At 44.1% G+C, this 22,755-nt stretch overlaps 1 protein-coding gene across 2 annotated transcripts in view; it reads left to right on the top strand.

Moving 5' to 3' along the window:
• Ak7 (adenylate kinase 7) overlaps window positions 1-22,755 on the top strand; it is a 66,755-nt gene that overhangs the window by 36,735 nt on the left and 7,265 nt on the right. For both annotated transcript variants that reach the window (XM_041633372.1, XM_041633371.1), the window contains 4 exons: window positions 7,489-7,617; window positions 9,644-9,712; window positions 18,059-18,256; window positions 20,986-21,206. In XM_041633372.1, the coding sequence (XP_041489306.1) occupies window positions 7,489-7,617; window positions 9,644-9,712; window positions 18,059-18,256; window positions 20,986-21,206 (617 nt within the window). The remainder of the gene's footprint in view (window positions 1-7,488; window positions 7,618-9,643; window positions 9,713-18,058; window positions 18,257-20,985; window positions 21,207-22,755) is intronic.

The raw sequence follows: 22,755 nt of genomic DNA, 5'->3' as shown, positions 1-22,755 counted from the left end.
ACCGATTTCCAAGCAGGAACCAAATGCAAAGGGATATTTTATGAAGCAAGGCAAAGAGACAAGGTGATCGAGTCTGAGCCGGGCAGAAACAGCAGCAAATAGATTTGCAAGTGTTAAATTTAAGAGCAAAAGCAGGGAGATTCCTGTAAGAATGAGGTAGGATGAGTTGGTAAATTCTGATTAGGGATGCTGATTAAGTTAGTCAAAATAATGTATTTTGGTTGCTGGACCTTGATATTTTGTTAGTTGGGCCATGGTGATCAGTCTCAGGAATGTGTCAGTGGCTAAATAAGGGAACAGACCTTGGTGGCTAGCTTTAGGAATGTAATCTAACAGTTTAGCAAGGGGGAGAAAGGTAAACAGCAAAACCTGCAGACACCATGTTTGCTCTGCTCGGGCCTGCTAGAGCCCTTCAGTGGGTATGTCTGGGGAAGATTGTCTTGATTACTAAATGATATGGGGAGATTCAGTGGTCCGTAGTGGCATCAGTCACTTAGGCAAGGGATTCAGGACTGTATAAGCATAGAGAGAGCTAGGTACTAGCATGCCTGCATTCACTTCTCTCTGCTCCTGACGGTGGATGTTCTTCCCACTTTGGTTTCCCTGCAATGATGGACCGTAAACCTGGAACCATAAACCATATCCCCCTAAGTTGCTTTGGCTTGTATAGTCTATCACAGCAACAGAAACGAAACCAGAATGTCAAGTTTGTCCAACAGTCCCTCTTGTCTGTGTTTACTTGAACTGAGAACATGAACCTTGAGTATGTTTGAACAAAACAAAACCTTTGAACCCTCTGCAGAGACAGGTGTCCAGAACACCTGGGAGCTCACATGACCTGTCTCAGCCCCAAGATCTCCAGCAACACAAGTTTCACAGCCCCACAGGGGGGTACCTCAAGGCCCTGGACATAGCTCCCACTTCATCTGCCCTCAGCCGGAGTGCCTTAGTTATGGATTCTTTTCTGTTTGTTTTGGTTTTTGAGACAGGGTTTCCCTGTGTAGCCCTGTCTGTCCTGAAACTTACTATGTAGAACAGGCTGACCTCGAACTCAGAGATCCACCTGTCTCTACCTCCCAAATGCTGGGATTAAAGTTGTGCACCACCACTGCAGGCTCCAAAGCTATACAGAGAAACCCCCTCTTGAAAGAAAACCAAAAGGACAAATGTTCACACTTGTGTCCATTGCGTATCTTCCCTGTACACAGGATACTGGAGAATCATATCTGGCATCTACTTTTAAAGCCCATTTTAGTAATTATGAATGTGGATTAATAGTAACATTTTAATTACTACTAATATTGAAAAAGAGACTGAAAATTAAAAAGAAGAAACCCAGGGTAGTAATTTAAAAGCTGTGCCCAGTAGTTGGGCCTCACTCCTACTTCTTTCCTTTCTTTTTTGAGACAGGGTTTATTTGTGTAGCCCTGGAACTCTCTCTGTAGACCAGGCTGGCCTTGAACTCAGATCCATCTGCCTCTGCCTTTGGAGTGCTAGGATTAAAGACGTGCGCTACCACCGCCCAACTTCATTTGTTCATTTTAAAGTAGACAGGTCCAGCTATTATGAAAAGCAGTCTGGGAATTCCTAACATAGTGAAGAATACATGGGCAGGTATGGTGGCTCACACCTGCAGTGTAGCACTGGAAAGGCTGAAGAAGGAGAGTCGTGAGTTCCAGGTCAGCCTGGGATGAATAAAAAGACCCTGCCTAAAAAAACAAGAGGGGGTGGGATGGGGTGGCTGGTGAGATGACTCAGTTGGTAGAACTGCCTGCTGTATAAACATGAGGTCTGAATTCTGATGCCTGGCACACATCCCTAACCCAGCACTGGGGAGCTGGTGACAGGTGGGTCCTTCAAGCTGAATGGCCAGCCAGCTCCCCAAATCAGAGACCTCCAGGTTCCGCGAGAGACCCTGTCTTAAAATATAAGGTGGAATGTGGGGTGTGATAGTGTATATCTTTAATCCCAGCACTCAGGAGGCAGAGATAGACAGATCTCTGTGAATTCAAGGTCAGCCTGGTCTACATAGTGAGTTTCAGGACAGCCAGAGCTGTTACACAGAGAAACCTTGTCTTGAAAAACCCAAAATAAAAATGACTAAATAATAAATAAATAAAGTCAAATACAGAGAGAAAAATATTAAAGAGAGGAGAGGATAGAGGTAGGCGGGATAGTTGGATCAAAAGACACAAAATGAGGGGAACTAGAGTGGTGGTTCTGTGGTTAAGAGCATTAACTGTTCCCGCAGAGGACCTGGGTTCAATTCCCAACACTTGCATGGTGACTCACAACCATCCATAGCTCTGGCCCCAGGATATCTGACACCTTCTTCCGACCTCCATAGGCACCGAACACATATGTGGTACACACACAAGAAAGAAACACCCATATACATGAAATAAAAATAAATGTTAAAAAAAAAACCTTAAATGTGAGTTACAGATGATTGTGCATTGCTATGTAGCTGCCGGAAATCAAAAACCAGAATTCTCTGAAGAGCAGCCAGCACTCTTAACTAATGAGCGTCTCTCCAACCCCAAAATAAATGTTATTTTTGGTTTTGTTTTAAAATACAAAATGTAGATATGTAGGGAGGCAATACAATATGCAAATTAATGTTCTATTTAAATTGTGTGTGTGTGTGTGTGTGTGTGTGTGTGTGTGTGTGTGTGTGGTTTTTCAAGACAAGTCTTCTCTGTAGCTTTGGAGCCTGTCTTGGAACTAGCTCTACTAGACCAGGCTGACCTCGAACTCACAGAGATCCACCTACTTCTGCCTCCTGAGTGCCACCACCTCCCAGCCTTGAATTGTTTGTTAAGCAGATTTTGACTACTCTCCTCACAAGTAACTGAGATGAGAGACGGTTCATCGGCTCCTCTATGGTAACTATCCTGTTTCCTGCCTGCTTCCCGTGTACTGTGCTGTGCCCCGCATGTCTACACGGTGACATTTATCCATGAACAAATAAACATAAAGGGACAGCCCCGGGTCTCAGATAGAGCTCAACATTGGCCAAAGGTCGTGGTTTATCTCTAGGGAGGTCACAATTGTCTAGAGAAAGCGTCTTAGTGTACCTTTCTGTGTCACTTTTCTATTGCTCTGATGAAACACCATGACCAAGGCAACTTGTAATTTACTTGGATTTATGGTTCCAGAAGAATAAGAGTCCATCGTGGCAGGGGGCATGGCAGCAAGCAGGAAGCGGAGGGCTTCCATCTTCCATTCCAAGTCTGAAGCAGAACACGAGCGGGAAGTGGGGTGAGACTATAAATACTCAAAGTCCGTGCTCCAATCATGTACACCCTCCCAACAAAGCTGCGCCCCCGAAAGCTGCCACACACCCCAAACAGCACCACCAGCTGGGGAGCAAGGTCTTAAACATCCACACCTGTGGGTGACATTCGCTGCTCAAACCACTGCACCCGCCATGGTTCTCTTACTCACAATGACCCAAACCTGCTATAGGAACCACATTCTCCCTCACTGAACACACCTCTGCCGACTCAGCAGAGGGCAATGGCAACCTGCAGTGTTTAAAACAAACCAGGCAAGTAGGTGAGATTCTCAGCTAGGTTTCTGTAACCCCAGCACTGGTGGAGGGGGTAGAAGGTAGAGACAGGAGGGTAGCTGGAGCTTGCTGACCATCTGCCTTACTCCAGGTCCAGTGAGAGAACCTGTCTCAAGGGAATAAGGTGGAGAGGGACAGAGCAGGACACCTATGTCCGCCTCTGGACTCTATGTATGTACAGGTGTGCCCACCAGTGCACATATGCTCTCACACGCACATGCATACATGCACACACACACGCATGCACTTTCATACATACCAAAGAGAAATAAGTAAATAAATGTACCCTCCCCAGGTGGGAGGGGCACACGACTTTAATTCCCGTACATCGGAGGCAGAGGCAAGTGGATCTCTGTGAGTTCAAGGCCAGCCTGGTCTACAGAGAGAGTTCCAGGACAGCCAGGGCTACACAAAGAAACCCTGTCTCGAAAAAAACCAATCAATAAATAAATAAACCCTCTAGAAAATGAAAACTGCTTAAATAAACTCTGTGTTCAAATATTAGTAAGTCCTTTCACTTTTGAAGTTTGAGCCTATTTCTTTACTTATTTCTTTGTACCACTAGAGACCACACAGGGCAGTTGTGTTGACCATTAGTTGGAATTTGGCTATGCTAACCAATACCTTTGACTTCTTTTGTTTATCTCAGCATGGCACTCTGAAGCACAAGATTTTCTGAATCTTTACAACGTAGTGACCTGTGTAACACAGAGAAGTAGAAGAAAGGAGAGTGTTTGGCTTTCTTTTGGTTTGCTTTACTTTTACATATTTTGTTTGTTTGTTCATGATGACACAGGGTCTCATGTACCAGACAAGACTGGCCTCAAACTGGCTACATAGCAAAAAATGTCCTTAAACTCCTGATCCTCCTGTCCCTCGCTCCTGAGTGCTGGGATAGCCATCATGTTCTGTATCGTGGTTCTGGGGATCAAACGTGGAGTCTAGTGTATGCTGGGCAAACACGTTATCAAATGGACTATAGCCTCATTCTTAATTAGAATTGTTGACACATGGGTTTTTGAGACATGTGGGGGGGGGTGCAGGTTGGCCTGGAACTCACTATGCAACCCAGATTGGACTCAAACTCATGATTCTCCTGCCTCAGCTTCTTCCCACCCCCAGAGACCTGTCAGAGGCCTCTGACACCACACTCAGTTTGAGAGATAGTTTTGTTTTGTTTTTCGAGACAGGGTTTCTCTGGGGCTTTGGAGCCTGTCCTGGAACTAACTCTGGTAGACCAGACTGGCCTCGAACTCACAGAGATCCTCCTGCCTCTGCCTCTGCCTCTGCCTCTGCCTCTGCCTCTCCCCAGTGTTGGGATTAAAGGCGTGAGCCACCACCACCTGGCCATGTCCTTCCTTTTTTATTTCTTTTTTTTCATTCAGTTATCGACAATAAAATGATCTCAGCGGTTGTGCACACCTTTAATTCCAGCACTGGGGAGGAGGGAGGCAGAGGCAGCAGGATCTCTGTGAGTTCGAGGCCAGCCTGGTCTACAGAGAGAGTTCCAGGACAGGATCCAAAGCTACAACAGAGAAACCCTGTCTCAAAAAAAAAAAAAAAAAAAAAAAAAGGGAGGACAAGACTGCTCCTAGGTGTGGTGGAGAAGGCTTATTGTAGGTAAAAAGGAGAGCACAGCCAGAGTCAGGGACATTTGGGAGAGCCCAGAATGAACAGACTGTGGACCTAGCCATGTAAGAAAATGGAGGAGGGAGGGGAGAGCCAGGAGACCAGGATGGTAAACGGCTCTGGAATCAGTATAAACCAAAATGGCTGAATTATACAGGGAAGGGCAACTGAGGGAAGAGCAGCTCAGCCCTGGGCTAGAGAGTTTAAGGTAGAGGGTGGGGTACGCCAGCCAAACCCTGTAACAGGTAGGGCCTGAGGGATGTCAGTTGTCAGGTCTGCTTTGATATATATATATATATATATATATATATATATATATATATATATATATTATTGTTATTGTTGTTGTTGTTTGTTTTTTGAGACAGAGTTTCTCAGTAGCTATGGAGCCAGTCCAGGCTGACCTCGTACTCACAGAGATCCGCCTGCCTCTACCTCCCGAGTACTGGCATTATAAAGGCGTGCACCATCACTGCCCGGCCTGCTTTGATATATTAAATAGGCACATCAGTTAGTTTGTCCTGGGTCTGAGATATAACAGTAGCAAGTGGCCCCAAACTATTTATTTTACAATATAGACTCCTTGATAAGTCAGTCGAAGGTGCCATATGTGCCCTGGGAAAGTCTCTGGGGGCTTGCCAGACTGGCGCTGCCGTAAGTCCTCGTCAAGCCGTGGACAGACAGACGGACTGTGCCTGTGAGCACTGCTGATGGTAGCTGACTGGAGAAGAGCTGCAGCACACTGTCGCTTAACCGCCAAGCCTTCTGTAGAGCAAAGACTCCGTCACTCTTTGATACCTAGCAGTTCCAGGAACTCTGGGCTGGGACTAAAGACAGAACTGACCAAAGGGCATAGGTCAGAAATGGGGCCTAGAGAAGAGGATGTGGGGGTTGGGGTGACAAGTTCTGACTTCAGCTCTATTTTGCTTTAAATACTAACTGTATTATTACTCAGGGTTCTGGGGCTAAATCCAGGCTCTTCCGCACGTTAGGCCAGGCAGGCCCTATAAAGCTCCAGCCCCAGCCCTTTCCAAAGCCTTTGAAAGTCAGCTTGAGTTTGCTGTTCAGATCTAGCAAATATTTATTGCGCACCTACTTTTGCTGAAGAGGGGTAGGGTGAGGGCGTTGTAAAGCCCAGGGCCTTGCTGCGCTAACACATATCCTACCACTGTTACAGCCTAAGCACATTCTTTCCTTTTCTTTTCTTTTCTTTCCTTCCTTCCTTCCTTCCTTCCTTTGGTGCGGGAGGAGGGGCTTCAAGACAGGGTTTCTTTCTGTAGCTTTGGCTGTCCTGGAACCCTGTAGACCAGGCTGGCCTTGAATTCACAGAGGTCCACCTGTCTTCCGAGTGCTGGGATTAAAGGCATGTGCCACCACTGCTTGGCTAGTAAAATCCCTGAATACTGTCTCACTCAGCTCGCACAAAGGAAGCATTTATTACTATGTATTAAGGTATAAATTTGAAAACAGAACTGAGGGGCTGTGGAATGGCTCAGGCGGTAAAGGCACCTGCCGCTAAGCCTGGCAGCCTGAGTTCTACCTCCTCTAGGACCCACAGGGTAGTAGGAGAGATCTGACGGCCGCAATTGTTCTCTGACCTCAGCATGCACCACATGGCATGTGTGTATCACACACCCCCACTAAGTAAATAAAACGTAATAATAATGATGATGATGATGATAATAATAATAATAATAATGAGGGGGGGCGGAGAGATGGCTAGGCATTTTAGAGTCATCTTTAAAGAGGTTCCCAGCACATTGGGCAGCTTACAACCACCTGTTTAACTCCAGCTCCGGGAGACCCAACACCTTCTCCTGCCCTCAAAGGACACCTGTATACATTTGACACACGCACTCATACACACACACAGGCACACACATGCTCAGGCACACGCACATGTGCACACATACACACAGGCACATATAATAAATAAAAGTAAACCCAGAGAAAATTCTGCAAGCAGGCAGGACTTGATGCTACTGGACTTGATGCTAGTCCACTCACTCAGCTTGCACAAGTTGTTGCACAGGCTTCCCAAGTGCGTGTGGCACCACCTACACTTGCTCTTTCTTGTAGACCAGTTCACTGCTACTTAAAATATGCACTAAAGCATAGTATGCTCAGAAATCAAACAACAGCGTTTTTTTTAACCTTAAGGGCAAAATGAAAGAGTCTTCAATAACATTTTTGCCTACACAACAGTTCCCAGATGAGTTTAGAGCATTTGCCCTTGTACAGATCGTGTGTTATGGTAACATATACATATGTATTTTTTTTTAAATCAGGTCGGCTAGAAGATCAATATATAATTCGATTTATGAAAGAAAAGCTCAAATCTATGCCTTGTAGGAACCAAGGTTACATTTTGGATGGATTCCCAAAGACCTATGATCAAGCAAAAGACCTGTTCAACCGTAAGTGTGGTGCTTTCTCTGTTCCGCGTGTTCATACTCTCAGAAGTTGGAACCACAGTATTTTGTTTGTTTTCTTGAATCTGTGGGGTTTTGTTTGTTTTTTTGGTTTTTGTTTTGTTTTGTTTTTCAAGAGACGGTTTCTCTGTGTAACAGCTCTGGTTGTCCTGGAACTTGCTTTGTAGACTAGGCTGGCCTCGAACTCACAGATCTGCCTGCCTCCGCAAACCAAGTGCTGGGATTAAAAGCATGCACCACTACCACCTGGGTAAATCTGGGATCTATGTTTTTAATTTACTTTGTTTTTATTTATTTATTTTGCATTTTTTTGTTTGTTTTTTGTAGCAAGTGTAGGGTTTCTCTGTAGCTTTGGAGCCTATCTTGGAACTAGCTCTAGTAGACCAGGCTGGCCTCAAACTCACAAAGATCCTCTTGCCTCTGCCTTATTTTGCATTCTTACTGTTTGGATAAATGCCTTACTTTTTTTGTTGGTTTATTTTGTTTTTGTTTTTGAGGACAGGGTTTCTCCCTGTAGCCCTGGCTGTTCTTGAACTCACAGAGATCCACCTGCCTCTTCTTGCTGAATTCTGGGAATAAAGGTGTGTGCCAACACCTCCTGGCTGTTTTTTTTTTTTTCAACAAGGTCTCATGTAACCCAGACTGGCCTTAAACTCACTGCATAGCAGAGGGTGATCTTGAACTTCTGACCCTCCTGCCTCCACCTTAGGTACTAGGATTATGTCTTGTGTGACTTAAACTCTCCACCCATTAGTTAGAAACCGTTTCTTTCCCTTTACCCCCAGTCCCAGACAACCACCATTCCAGTTTTATTCTGTGAGCTTGAGTGTTCCAGGCTCCACCTAAATGGGAAATCACACACTGCTTGTTCTCCTGTGACTGGCATATTTCATTTAGCACAATAGCCTCAGGGTTCCATGCTGTCAGCCTTCTTTTCAAAAAATAATTAATTTTTTATGTGCATTGATGTGAGGATGTCAGATCCCCTGGAACTGGAGTTACAGACAGCTGTGAGCTGCCATGTGGGTGCTGGGAATTGAACCCAAGTCCTCTGTGAGAGCAGCCAGTGCTCTTAACCACTGAGCCATTGAGCTATCTCTCCAGTCCTTACCAGCCTTCTTTTTTAAAGTCAGAATAGTATGTCATTGTCTATAAGCGCCACAGTTTTTTTTGTTTGTTTTTTGGGTTTTTTTTTTTGTTGTTGTTGTTTTTGGTTTCTTTGGGGGTGGGGGTGGTTTCAAGACAAGGTTTCTCTGTAGCTTTGGAGCCTGTCCTGGAACTAGCTCTTGTAGACCAGGCTGGCCTCGAACTCATAGAGATCCGCTGCCATGGTTTTATTTTTAATTGATTTGCCTATCAGTAAGTATTTGAGTTATGGGATTACTTCTAAGCTCAATATTCTGTTTATGGCTGGTGTCCATTAATTAATTTGCTAGTTAAAATATGCCAGCTGGGGAGACAGCTCAGTCCTAAAGTGCCTGCCATGCCACATAAGCGTGAGGACCTAGGGTTAATGCCCAACACCCAACTGGGCATGTTGACCTGTGCCTAAAACCCTGCCACCAGGGTATAGACACCCCTGGAGCCTGATGACCAGCCAGTCTAGCCAAATCAGTGATTACTACACTCCTTGAAAGTCCCTGTCCCCCCAAAAAGGTAAGGAGTAACTGAATAATTACCACATACGTAAACACACAGCAGCACACATGTATACACACATATAAACATATGCACATACTATGACATCTGAAGCCAGGTCTGCGTGTATATGCCTGTAATCTCAGTACTGGAGAGAATAGGCAGGAAGTTTGCAAGTTTAAGGCTAGCTGAGCTACATCACAAGAGGTTGAGGCAGGAGAATTTCTGTGAACTCAAGTCAAGCCTGTGCTACAAAGTGAACCTTGTCTCAACAAGCCAAAAATGTTTTTCTAATTAAAAAACAATATTTGGATTTTTACTATGACCCTAGTAATATGTTAAAAAGCATAACTGCATATTTTTGTTTTCTTAGAGGAAGATGAAGAGGAAGAAGAAGAAGTCAGAGGCAAAATGTTTCCCTATGATAGATTAATTACACCTGGTAAGTTGAAAATATTTCTTATTTCTTCAAGGTCACATTTGTGTGTGTGTTTGTGTGTGTGTGTGTGTGTGTGTGTGTGTGTGTGTGTGAGAGAGAGAGAGAGAGAGAGAGAGAGAGAGAGAGAGAGAACAGGCATACACATGGACACACATGCCTGTGAGAACAGAGGTCAACTTTAGGTAACATTTTCAGGAACTATCGCCTTGTTTTATAAGATAGAGTCTCTCATCAAACCTGGCACTTGCCTATTGAGCTAGGCTGTCTGACCAGTGACCCGAGGGATCCACCTGCCTCTACCTCCCCAGTACTTCCAAGTACTGATGGCCCCATATCAGTGGGTACTGGGGACTGAACTCAGGTCCTCGTGCCTGTCCGCAAGCACTTCACCTACAGAGCCATCTCTTCAGCCTCTCCAAGGACACATTGAGGGAATGTTATTCAATCTCTTTATGCTGTACAACCTTTTACTTTTATTTTTATCTTTTTGTTTTTTGAGACAGGGTTTCTATATATGACAGCCCTGGCTGTCCTGGAACTTGCTTTGTAGACCAGGCTGGTCTTGAACTCATAGAGATCCACCTGCCTCTGATTTCCACGTGCTGGAATTAAAGATGTGTGCCACCACCACCTGGCAAGAATTTTTTTTTAAGATTTACTTTCTTTTTCATGATACCTATGTATGTATGGGGGGGATGCACATGTGTTTAGGGACCGTTGGAGTCCAGCAGTGTGGATCCCTGGGAGCTGGAGATAGGAGCAGTTCTGAGCGGCCCAGTGTAGATGCTGAGAACCAAAGTCTGTACCTGGAACCACAGTCCTCTGGAAGAGCAGCAAGTGCTTCTGCTTTTTGGGAGGGAGGTATTGGTTTGTTTCTTGAGACAGGGTCTCTCTATGACATGTAGAGTCTATGTATCCCTTGTTGTCATGGAACTTAAAATGTAGACCAGACTGGCCTTGAACTCAGAGAGATCTGCCTCTGCCTCCCAAGCACTGGGATTATAGGGGTGAGCCAGCACACCTGACCCAACTAGCATTCTTGATTGCCGAGAAATCAGTCCTCCTCAGGGATGGGTATTTGGGACTCTGAAACCAGTGGCAGAAACATGAAATGCCTAAAAGATGGGTTTTCTCAATTATCTCCTTCGTGTAGACATATTTCTGTAGAAAAAAAAGAAGTACGGGCAGTCGTGGCACACGCCTTTAATCCCAGCACTCGGGAGGCAGAGGCAGGCAGATCTCTGTGAGTTCGAAGCTGGCCTGGTCTACAGAGCTAGTTCCACGACAGGCTCCAAAGCTACAGAGAAACGCTGTTTCGGAAAACAAAACAAAACAAAATTTAAAAAAAGTGAAACAATAACAACAACAAATAAAACAACTGCCTGATTTAGGATTGGGAAACGCTTCAAGGAGTTTATTTTGCAAATTCCACGGTAGATCCTATGCTGTCACCAAGGCAACTGGACAAAATTCAGCTCAAAATGTGTGGAGCACTGAGCATGCAAAAACCTCATTGAGGGCTGGGAGTGGGGAGGCTCAGCAGTTAAGAACTGGTTTGAATGAGAACGCCGCCCATAGATTAATGCATTTGAACACTTGGCCCCAAGTTGGTGGCACTATTTGGGGAAGGTAGGAGGTGTGACTTTTTTTGGAGAAAACACGTCACTAGAGTCAGTCTTTAATAATCTGGGGGAGGCAGTCTGAGGTTTGGTGGAGAGAGTTATAGTCTGAGGATGAAGTCAGAGCAGACAGTCTGAGACAGGATCACCCCTTCAGTCTGAGCATTGGTAGAGGTGAAGACTCTAACCCTTAAAAGAAGTCATGAAGAAGTAGTTTGCTATGCACTGGGGAAAGAACATCTATGAGACAGGTCTCGATGAATCAAAGCAAAACGTTGTATAAAAAGAGGACAAGAGGAGAGGGCTGAGTGACTGCCAGGAGCACCAGCAACAGCGGCTTCCAGCAGTGGCTTCCAGCAGTGGCTCCCAGAAACTATCATAAGAAGTTCCTCTGGGAAAGGGCACCTGTGTCCCAGCCAGCATCCACTATCATTCAGTACAGTGACCACTGAAACCTGAGCCTCGTCGGCACTTAGAGGAGTGAGCACCTGAACTGTGGCTCCACCTGCACCTGAAGGAGCCACCATCTGAGCAATGGGATTGCCTGTGTCTGAAGAAGCCATTGTCAGAGGCTCTGCTCTGACTGCACCTGAAGTAGCATTCAATGGAGCCATAGTTCCCAAGTACACCAACTGGAGAAAGAGGGACCCCTTTAAGCACAGGCCCCACCTCTATTGATTGGAGGAAGAGATGGGTAGACAACAAGGTAAGAATATACTCAACAACATAAAGAGCAACATGGCACCACCAGAAACTACTGGTTCTACAACAGCAAGACCTGAACATCCCAACACAGATGAAGCAGAAGAAACTGACCTTAAAAAGAACTTTATGATTGAGGCCCTTAAAGAGGAAATGAAAAATTCTCTTAAAGAAGTGGAGGAAAAGACAAACAAAAATTGGAAGAAATCAACAAATCCCGTAAAGAAAGCCAAGAAAAAGCAATAAAACAGGTGAAGGAAATAGTTCAAGAATTGAAAATTGAAATAGAGGTGAAAAAGAAAATACAAACCAAGGGAATTTTGGAAATGGAAAATTTGGTTAAATGATAAGGAACCACAAATGCAAGCATAAACAACCGAATACAAGTAAACTGTTTGGTCTATTAGCTCAGGCTTATTATTAACTAGCTCTTACAACTTAAATTAACCCATAATTCTTGTATAAACATAATTTAGCCACATGGCTTTGTACCTTTTCTCAGTAAGGCAGTCTCATATTGCTTCCTCTGCATCTGGCTGGTGACTGCAGATTGAGCCCTTCCTCTTCCCAGAATTCTCCTAGTCTCCTTGCCCCACCTATACTTCCTGCCTGGCTACTGGCCAATCAGCATTTTATTAAACCAATATGAGTGACAAATCTTTACAGTATACAGAAGCATTCTACAACAGCAGATGTTATGGCCAAAATGGACTTAACACACATCTAATAGAATATTTGACCCAAACACAAAAGAATATACCTTCTTTTCAGCAACTCATGGAACCTTTTCAAAAATTGACCACATGCTTGATAACAAAGTAAACCTTAACAGATACAAAAAAAATGGAATAATGCCTTGTATCTTATTGGGTCAACACAGCTTAAAGTTAGAATTTAGCAATAACACTAATTTCAGACATCCCACAAATACATGGAAATTGAGCAAAGCTCAACTGAACTAGCACTGGGTCAAGGAAGAAATAAAGAAATTAAAGACTTCCTAAAATTCAGTGAAAATGATTGGACAGCATACCCAAACCTATGGGACACAATGTACCAGTGTTAAGAGGAAAGTTCATAGCACTAAATGCCTACATAAAGAAACTGGAAAAATCCCACACTAGGAAAGCCCTAGAACAAAAAGAAGCAAACTCACCCAGGAGGAGTAGAAAAAGGAAATAATCAAATTGAGGGCTTAAATAAATAAAATAGAAACAAAAAAAGCAATACAAAGAATCAATGATACAAAGAGTTGGTGTTTTTTTTTTTTGAGAAAATCAACAAGAGTGACAAACCTTTATCCAAACTAACTGAAAGGCAGAGAGAGAATATCCAAATTAACCAAATCACAAATGAAAAGGGAGACATAACAACAGACACTGCGGAAATTCAAAGAATAATCAGGTCATACATACTAAAATCTTTCAGGGGCTGGAGAGAGGGCTTAGTGGTTAAGAGCACTGGCTGTTCTTCCAGAGGTCCTGAGTTCAATTCCCAGCAACCACATAGTGGCTCACAACCATCTGTAATGAGATCTGGCGCCCTCTTCTGGCATGTGGGCATACATGGAGGCAGAATGTTGTATGAATAATAAATCGATCTTTTAAAAAAAATCTTTCAATGTAATCCACATATAAACAAACTGAAAGATGTTTATATGATCATCTCATTAGATGCTGAAAAAGACTTTGACAAAATCTAACACCCCTTCATGATAAAGGTTTTGGAGAGATAAGGGATACAAGGAACATTCCTAATCATAATAAAGACGAGATACAGCAAGCCAACAGCCAACAGCCAACACCAAACTAAATGGAGAGAAACTCAAAACGATTCCACTAAAATCAGGAACAAAACAAGGCTGTCCATTCTCTCCATACCTATTTCACACAGTACTCAAAAGTTCTGGCTAGAGCAATAAGACACCAAAAGGAGATCAAGGGGATACAAATTGGAAAGGAAGAAGTCAAACTTTCACTGTTTGCTGATGTTATGTTAGTATATATAAATGATGCCAAAAATTCTACTAGGGAACTCCTACAACTGATAAACACCTACTGTAACATGGCAGGACTCAAGAGTAACTGAAAAATTAGTAACCCTGAGAAAGAAATCAGAGAAACTTCACCCTTCACAACAGCTACAAAAAACATGAAGTATCTTGGGGGTAACACTAACCAAAGAAGTGAAAGACCTATATGACAAAACTTTAAGTCTTTGAAGAAAGAAATTGAAGAGGATATCAGAAAATGGAAACATCTCTCATGCCCATGGATAGGTAGGATCAACATAGTAAAAATGGCAATCTTACCAAAAGCAATCTACAGATTCAATGCAATGCCCATCAAAATCCCAGCACAATTCTTCACAGACCTCAAAAGAACAATACTAAATTTCATATGGAAAAACAAAAAACCCAGGATAGCCAAAACAGTCCTATACAATAAAGGAACACCTCGAGGCATCACCACTCATGACTTCAAACTCCATTATAAAGCTACAGTAATGAAAACAGCTTGATACTGGCATAAAAACAGCCAAGTGGGCCAGGTGGTGGTAGGGCATGCCTTAAATCCCATCACTTGGGAGGCAGAGGCAAACTCTCTGTGAGTTTGTGGCCAGACTGGTCTACAAAAGCTAGTTCCAGGACAGCTAGGACTGTTCCACAGAGAAACCCTGTCTCGAAATAATCAAAACAGACAGGTGGATTCAAATGGAGTCAAATAAAAGACCTGACTATCAATTCACACACCATTGACAACCTGATATTTGATAAAGAAGCTAAAAAATATATAATGGAAAAAAGAAAGCCTCTTCAGCAAATGATGCTAGTATAACTAGATGTTGACATGTAGAAGAATGCAAATAGACCCATATTTATCGTCATGTACAAAACTCAAATCCGAATGGATCAAAGACCTCAACATAAATCCAACCACAGTGAACTTGTTAGTAGAGAAATTGGGAAGTAGTCTTGAACACATTAGCACAGGAGACCACTTCCTAAATAGAACCCCAGTAGCACAGTCACAGAACAACAATAATAAATGGGACCTCTTGAAACTGAGAAGCTTCTGTAAAGCAAAGGACACAGTCAACAAGACAAAATGACAGCCTATTGAATGGGAAAAGATCTTCACCAACTCCACATCAGACATAGGGTTGATCTCCAAAACAAAAAGAATTCTAGAATCTAGACATCAAAATACCAAACAATCCAATTAAAAAATGGGGTACAAGCCGGGTGGTGATGGTGCATGCCTTTAATCCTAGCACTCAGGAGGTAGAGACAAGAGGATCTCTGTGAGTTCAAGGCCAGCCTGGTCTACAAGAGCTAGCTCCAGGACAGGCTCCAAAGCCACAGAGAAACCCTGTCTCAAAAAAACCAAAAAAAAAAAATGGGGTACAGATCTAAATAGTTATTAACAGAAGAATCTCAAATAGTTGAAAGACATTTAAGGAAATGCCCAATATCCTTAGTCATCAGGGAAATGCAAATCAAAACAACTCTGAGATACTATCTTACACCTATCAGAATGGTTAAGATCAAAAAACATGTATGATAGTTTATGTTGGAGAGATGGTAGAGTAAGGGGAACACTCCTCCATTGCTGGTGGGAGTGCAAACCTGTACAGCTGCTTTGAAAATCAGTATGGCGATTTCTCAGAAAATTAGGAATCAATCTACCTCAAGACCCAACAATATCATTCTTGAGCATATATCCAAAGGAGGCTCAATCATACCACAAGGACCCTTACTCAAATATGTTCATACCAGCACATTATTCATAATATCCAGAACCTGAAAACCACCTAGATGCCCTTCAATTGATGAATGGATAAAGAAAACATGGAACATTCACACAATGGAGTTCTACTCAGCTGTAAAAAGCTATGACATCTTGAAAATTGCAGGTAAATGGACAGCTCTAGAAAAAAAATCCAAATCCAGACCCAGAAAGACAAGTATAGTATGTACTTACTCATAAGTGGATACCAGACATAAAACAAAGGATAACCAGCCTACAGCCCACAACCCCAGAGAAGATAGAACCCTCCTCCAGAAACAATGGAAACAGATGTAGAGATCTACAACTAAGCACTGGGCAGACCTGGAGGCCAAGAGAGGGACGAGTGATAATATGAACATAGGGGTCAAGGTCCTGATGGGGAAACCCACAGAATCAGCTGATCTGAGCTCTGACTCCAGACTAACAACTTAGGAATCTGGATAGGACCAAACTAGGCTTTCTGAATGCAGGTGACAATGATGTGGCTTGGGCAGTATGTGGGGCCAGTGGCAGTGGGGCCAGGATCTAACCTAATGCATGACCTGACTTTGTGGAGCACACTCTCAGTGGAAAGGTACCTTACTGAACCCAGGCACTGGGGTTAGGGGAGGGCCTTGGTCCTGCCTCAACAAGGTAATGGGACAGACTTAATTGACTTTCCAGAGAAGGCCTTACCCTTTCTGAGAAGTGGATGGAGGGTGGGGTGGGAGGAAGGTGGAGGAGTAGGAGCAAAGGAGGGAGGGGGAACTGGAATTGGTATGTAAAAAAAAAAAGAGGGCAAGAGAAAAAGAAGAGGTCATGAATAACTCTTTCATGCTTCCTTCCAACACTCACATTAGCTTGTCCTTGGCACTTGAGCTCGCGATAAATCTATAACTGACTTAGAAAAGAATCATCTGGTGGTGGTAGCACATGCCTTTAATCCCAACACTCAAGAGGCAGAGGCAGACAGATTTCTGTGAGTTCAAAGCCAGCCTGGTCTACAGAGCAAGTTCCAGGGCAGCCTCCAAAGCTACAGAAAAACCCTCTCTTGAAAAACCAAAATGAAAACAAAAAAATCTGTGGGAGAGAGGAGATGGGGGAGAGACTGTAATTGGGATGTAATATATGAGAGGATAATAATAATAGTAATAATAAGATATTTAAAGACTCAGGTCGTGCCCAGTTTGCACTCTCTCTCTCTGCTGCTTGCTTGCAGTTCAGGGTGTGAGCTCTCAGCTTGCTGCTCCAGCCACCATGCTTGCCTCTCCCCTATGGTGGTAATGGACTCTTATCCTGGAACCATAGCCCACATAAACACTTCCTCCCATAAGTTGCCTTGGCCATGGTGTTCATCACAGCAGCAGAACTCTTGTTGCTCCTTCAGAGGATCTGAGTTTGGTTTCTAGCACTTTGGGCTGCTCACTCCGGCTCTAGCGGGTCCAGTCTCTCCTCTGGCTTCTTTGATCACCATACACACATGGCATGTACACATTGATTACCACATACACATGGCATGTACACATTGATTACCACATACACGTGGCATGTACACATTGATTACCACATACACATGGCATGTACACATTGATTACCACATACACATGGCATGTACACATTGATCACCATACACACATGGCATGACACATTGATTACCACGTACACATGGCATGTACACATTGATTACCATGCACACATGGCATGTACACATTGATCGCCATGCACACATGGCATGTACACATTGATCACCATGCACACATGGCATGACACATTGATTACCACGTACACATGGCATATATACACACTGGCACATACATAACTCAAAATCAAAAATAATTTTTAAAAAATAACAAAAAAGAAAAACAAACAAAAATCTAGAAAAACAACAACAAAAAACCACTCTGAACCTCCCTATGCTGTGGGGGAGTCCTTACCACGCAGCATGCTGGGTCCAGGGGTGAAAGCCCAGGGATGAAATTGTCACAGTATTAGCAGAGATCTTCTACTTATCAGTCTCTTCTGCTTCTAGAGGAAGAGAGGTAGGAGGGAAGGAAGAGAAAGAAAACAGATACTGCAGACCCTCAAGAGGGCTTCTAGTCTCTGGAACTGTGAGGTCTACACACCATTTTGTCTCCTGGAAAGAGGTCAGGACTTTTGCAGTAACGTGAAGTCCCAGCTGCTGAGCAGACATACTGGTTAGCGGTAGCCATCCATCCCTGCTGTGCCATGCTGATCCCAGACTTTCTCCCTCTCCCCAGAATTTGTGTGTGGTCTGGATGCCTCTGATGACTTTCTGAAGGAGCGGGTCATGAACCTCCCAGAGAGCATTGTGGCGGGAACTCACTACAGTCAGGACCGATTCCTCCGCTCTCTGAGCAACTACCGGGACATCAATACTGATGACGAGACAGTCTTCAACTATTTTGACGAAATTGAAATCCACCCAATACACATTGGTATGAAGTGACCTCCAAGATCCCAGCAAATCCTGATGTACATGGTACAGGGATTGGGGGGCCGAGGGAGGACCCGGGTATAGGATATGCCTGGCAGAGCTCAGGGAGCCAGAGGTTCAGGCGAGCACTCCTCCAGGACAGTCATTTTACCTGGGGGTAGGGTGTTAGGATGTTATTATTATTTTACAGAAATCTATCAGAAGATTAAAGTTGAAAGTCAAAATGGCCTAGTCCTACAAAGGAGTGTGTTTGCAGTTCTGGGGACTTAGAGCATTGTCCCGGCTTCCTTGCACAGGGTTCTGTCCCCATTGCATTGCCAAGCACCGGTGTTCAGCTTCAAACTTCCCCCAGTCTTTAAGTTTGGTCAACTCACCCCATCGGTACCCCTCAGAACTTAGCACACAGAAAGCAACACACTTTACCTTCCTCTTCCTCTTCATGTGGCTCCAGGTCCCAGAGTTCATAGCAATCTGGTGCCCCTTGACTTGGTGAACCCCTGAGTTCCCTCCTGGCTTTCTGGATCTTGACATGTCTTCTGGGTTTGAGGGGTGAGGAAGGAGCGGTTTGTTTTGCCTCCCAGTTTGAGGGAACAGTCTACCCGCCCCTCCTTCCTGTTTTCCACTCTGGGTAGTGACTGGGGTTTCCTCCACTTACATCTCTTTTTGCACACCAGGCGCATTTCACATGGGGAAGCTCAAGGCCCTGTCCTCCACGTGTGGGCATGTGCACTAAATCAGAGAACTACGGAAGTGCGGTGAATTTCAGAAAAGTGGTCATTGTTATCTTTTCTCTAAAGTCCCCAAATAATTCTTAGAAAGATGAGGAAGACCCGAGGGAGAGACTCTAACAGCAGAAAGGACAGGAGGAATGAATGGGCACCACTGCCTGTCCATCTCCTGCCCTGTTCCTTGGCCACCCATGGCATTTGGCTTCATCTCCACACTGACAACAGGGAGATGACGTAAAAGCAAGGGAGAGATACACCCAGGTGAGGGGTGCCTCAAAGCCAGAAATGTGGGGCCACAGAGGGTCTGAAGAGCCCCTGGGAAGATGCTGGGATCTCTCTCTCCTACTGTTTCCAGATCTGTTCTTTCTTTGGACCTTCAGTCTTTAGACCAGCATGCTATTCCGGCTCTCTGGCCACCCTACTAGGGTCCTGGAGTTTCCAAGTTCCCCTGGAAGTCACATTTAGAGCTAGACTGGACTCTGTTCCCATCCCACACTTCTAGAAGGGCAGCTCTGCCAGTCTAGGTTGGTTAGGTGCCTACAGCTATTCCCCATGAGCAAGCTTGGTCTCCAAAAAGAGAGCCCTTTGAAAATGTTTTCCAGCACCTGGTGACAAGCAGGTTGCCATTACTCCTGAGACTCAGGGAGAAGTGCAGTGTGTGTACATGCAGCCCTGGGCATCTGGACAAGTAAATGTCAAAGGTCAGGCAGTGAAGAGGTGGTAGATGAAACAGTTTGCTCTTTGGTCTTTCAGTGGCTTTTATTGTTTTCTTTGTATTGAGAATCAAGTCCAGGGCCTCGGTACATTGAGTTACGTTCCTAGTCTTTTTTTTTTTTTTGTTTGTTTTTTCAAGACAAGGTTTCTCTGTAGTTTTGGAACCTATCCTGGAAATTAGCTCTTGTAGACCAGGCTAGCCTCAAACTCACAGGGATCCATCTGCCTCTGCCTCCAAAGTGCTGGGATTAAAGGCGTGCGCCACCACCGCCTGACTGAAAAAAATGTTTTATTCAGAAACTACAGTGTTCACATTTGGGTCAACCTGGTCCAGGACAGGCTCCAAAGTTTCAAAGAAACCCTGTCTCAAAAAACAAAACAAAAAAATCAAACTAACCAAAAAAAGGGGGGAAAAGCCCATATGATAGCAGCAGATAGCATGTATATAAACTGTGGATGGGCATGGTGGTCCACCTGTAATTCTTAGCTGTGGAAGGGAGGTTACCCAAGCAAGCAGCTTGGCTGACCTGGCTCTTACCGGTGGGTTCTAGGTGAAATTGAAAGACCATGCCTTGATTAATACGGTGGCAAACAATTAAGGAAACCTCCTGAGGTCAAGCTCAGGCTTTGACATGCATGTGCACACATGTATTTGTGCACCTACAACGTATCTGTGCCCACACACATGGAACATGCATACCTACGCACATGCCGTCCATGTACACAGACAAAAATAAACACAAATGCAGACTATAGTATAGTCCATTCGCTCAGATCGATAACTTCCAAACTTAGGAAGGGCATATGTGTTGTGTGCCTGTGATCCCAGCATGAAGAACAGAGGCCTAGCAGCCATCTACACAGTGAATTCCAGTCTATTTAAGGCCACTTAGTGAGATCTTGTTGTAAGGAAAAAAAAAAAAACTAGTTGGGCGGTGGTGGAGCATACCTTTAATCCCAACACTTGAGAGGCAGAGGCAGGCAGATATCTGTGAGTTCGAGGCCAGCCTGGTCTACAAGAGCTAGTTCAAAGCTACAGAGAAACCTTGTCTCGAAAAAGAAAGAAAGAAAGAAAGAAAGAAAGAAAGAAAGAAGAAAGGGAAAAATCCTGTAAGAGCCAAACCCAAATCCTCCTACTCTCAGACTCCATTGTAATTGCCCTTGAGAAAGGAAACTTGGAATGCAACTTCAATGTCACCATTTCTCACACACACATGTAGAGTGTCTTTTCTAGTGACAGACACATCTGGAATCTATGTGTAGATCTTCTTTCTTCTGGCATTTAAAGATGTAGGGAAACTCGAAGATGCCCAGAACAGACTGGCTATTAAGCAGCTCATCAAAGAGATTGGGGAGCCTCGGAATTATGGTTTAACAGATGAAGAAAAGGCAGAAGTAGAAAAGAAGGCTGCAGAGGAACGCCTGGCCAAGGAGGCTGCTGAGACAGCAGAGCGTGAACACAAGGAGGCCATGGAGATGGCAGAGAAGATAGCCCGCTGGGAGGAGTGGGTGAGTGTGAGAATGTGAATTATTGGGGTTGGGGCCGCAAAGACACTTAGGTCAGTAGAGAAATGCTCCAGACAGTTTTACTTTTTATCATGTGCATCATTTAAAGAACGCATCCATTGTGTTTTACTTGGTACCAATAAACAGCTGTTGCCATTAGAAGTCATAATATGGGCTACAGTTGGCTCAGGGGGTAAGATCACCAGCTACTCTTCCAGAGTAGTCACGTTTGAGTTCCGGCACCCACATGTCAGCTTACATCTGTCTGTAACTCTGGTCCCAGGGGATCTGACGCCCTCTTCTGGCCTCTGTGGGCATTGCACACATGTGGTGCACAGACCTTCATGTAGGCAAACACTCATACATATATAATAATAAATAAAATGTTTATAAGCATTATTACTATACATATGAATATATAACACGTTGTGAGGTAACCTTGTGATTCTGCTTCCAAACTCAAATCTGTCTCTCCACTCTGGTCAGGACCAATTTTTGTTTGTTTGAATACAGGGTTTTACTCTTTGTTCCATGCTGGCCTCTCACTCATGACATAGTCCAGACTGGCCTCAAAATCATGGCAATCCTCCTGCCTGACTCTTCCAATTGTTTGGCATTACAGTTGTGAGCCACCACGTCTAGCTCTGGTTAGGGCTTCTTGGTACATTTCCATGGCCAATCCTTGTTGTCTCCAGTCTATTTCCACACTGGTAACACATTTTCTCCATACTGCCAGCTCCCAAATAACAACCCAGAGACTTATTAATTTTGAAATCCCAGCAGTTGGGAGGCAGAGGCAGGCGGATCTCTGTGAGTTTGAGGCCAGCCTAGTCTATAAGAGCTAGTTCCAGGGCAGACTCCAAAGCTACAGAAAAATCTTGTCTTGGAAAAACCAAAAAAAAAAAAAAGAAAGGATTTTCTTTTCCTCACGTTGTGCATTTTCTCTGTGGATGTTGGTACTGCACCTTGCTCTTATTTTTTAAGAACTCTAATAAAGAGCTGCAGTCTTCCTAAACAGAGAAATGGGACCCTGAGGCTTCTTTACAGGACATGGTGGACTGTGTACTAACCAGCACCATCTCTGGGGATTTTTTTTTCAAAGGCAGAGTGACTGATATCATGGGAACAGAGCCTTTTACATATTCTTGGCTTCTTTGTCTCCCACGTGGGGTGATTTACACTCTGACTGGGTGCTTTAATGTATTAGTGAAGCTGGGGGGAAAAGCTGACATGGGAGGGGAAGGAACAAGAGTTGCAAGAGAGGCAATGAAGTTACACACAGAGAGAAGTTGCACACACACTCAAGGACACAGACGAGCCCCTGGGGCTGTTTCTTGTTTTTCTTCTTGGCTCTTTGGGGCTCCTTCCACAAAAGCTGTGTAACAGAAACTGGAAATAGCTTCTAATGGTCTCTCGAGTTTTGCTGCTAAGAGTTCAAATCCTGTTCTATTCTCTACAGGTATGTGTCCCCCTTGGGTTCCTCTTTGTTTCACATATTCCCTATCTGTAAATTGAAGGCCAAGGCAGAACCTACTTTATAGAGTTTCTATGG

The sequence above is a fragment of the Microtus oregoni genome, unplaced genomic scaffold, assembly GCF_018167655.1.
Source record: "Microtus oregoni isolate MIOR12 unplaced genomic scaffold, Mior012 000043F_ref0000047, whole genome shotgun sequence".
Taxonomy (NCBI): Eukaryota; Metazoa; Chordata; class Mammalia; order Rodentia; family Cricetidae; genus Microtus; species Microtus oregoni.
The sequence above is the reverse complement of the archived record's forward strand: the minus strand, read 5'-3'. Positions and strand labels throughout refer to the sequence as shown.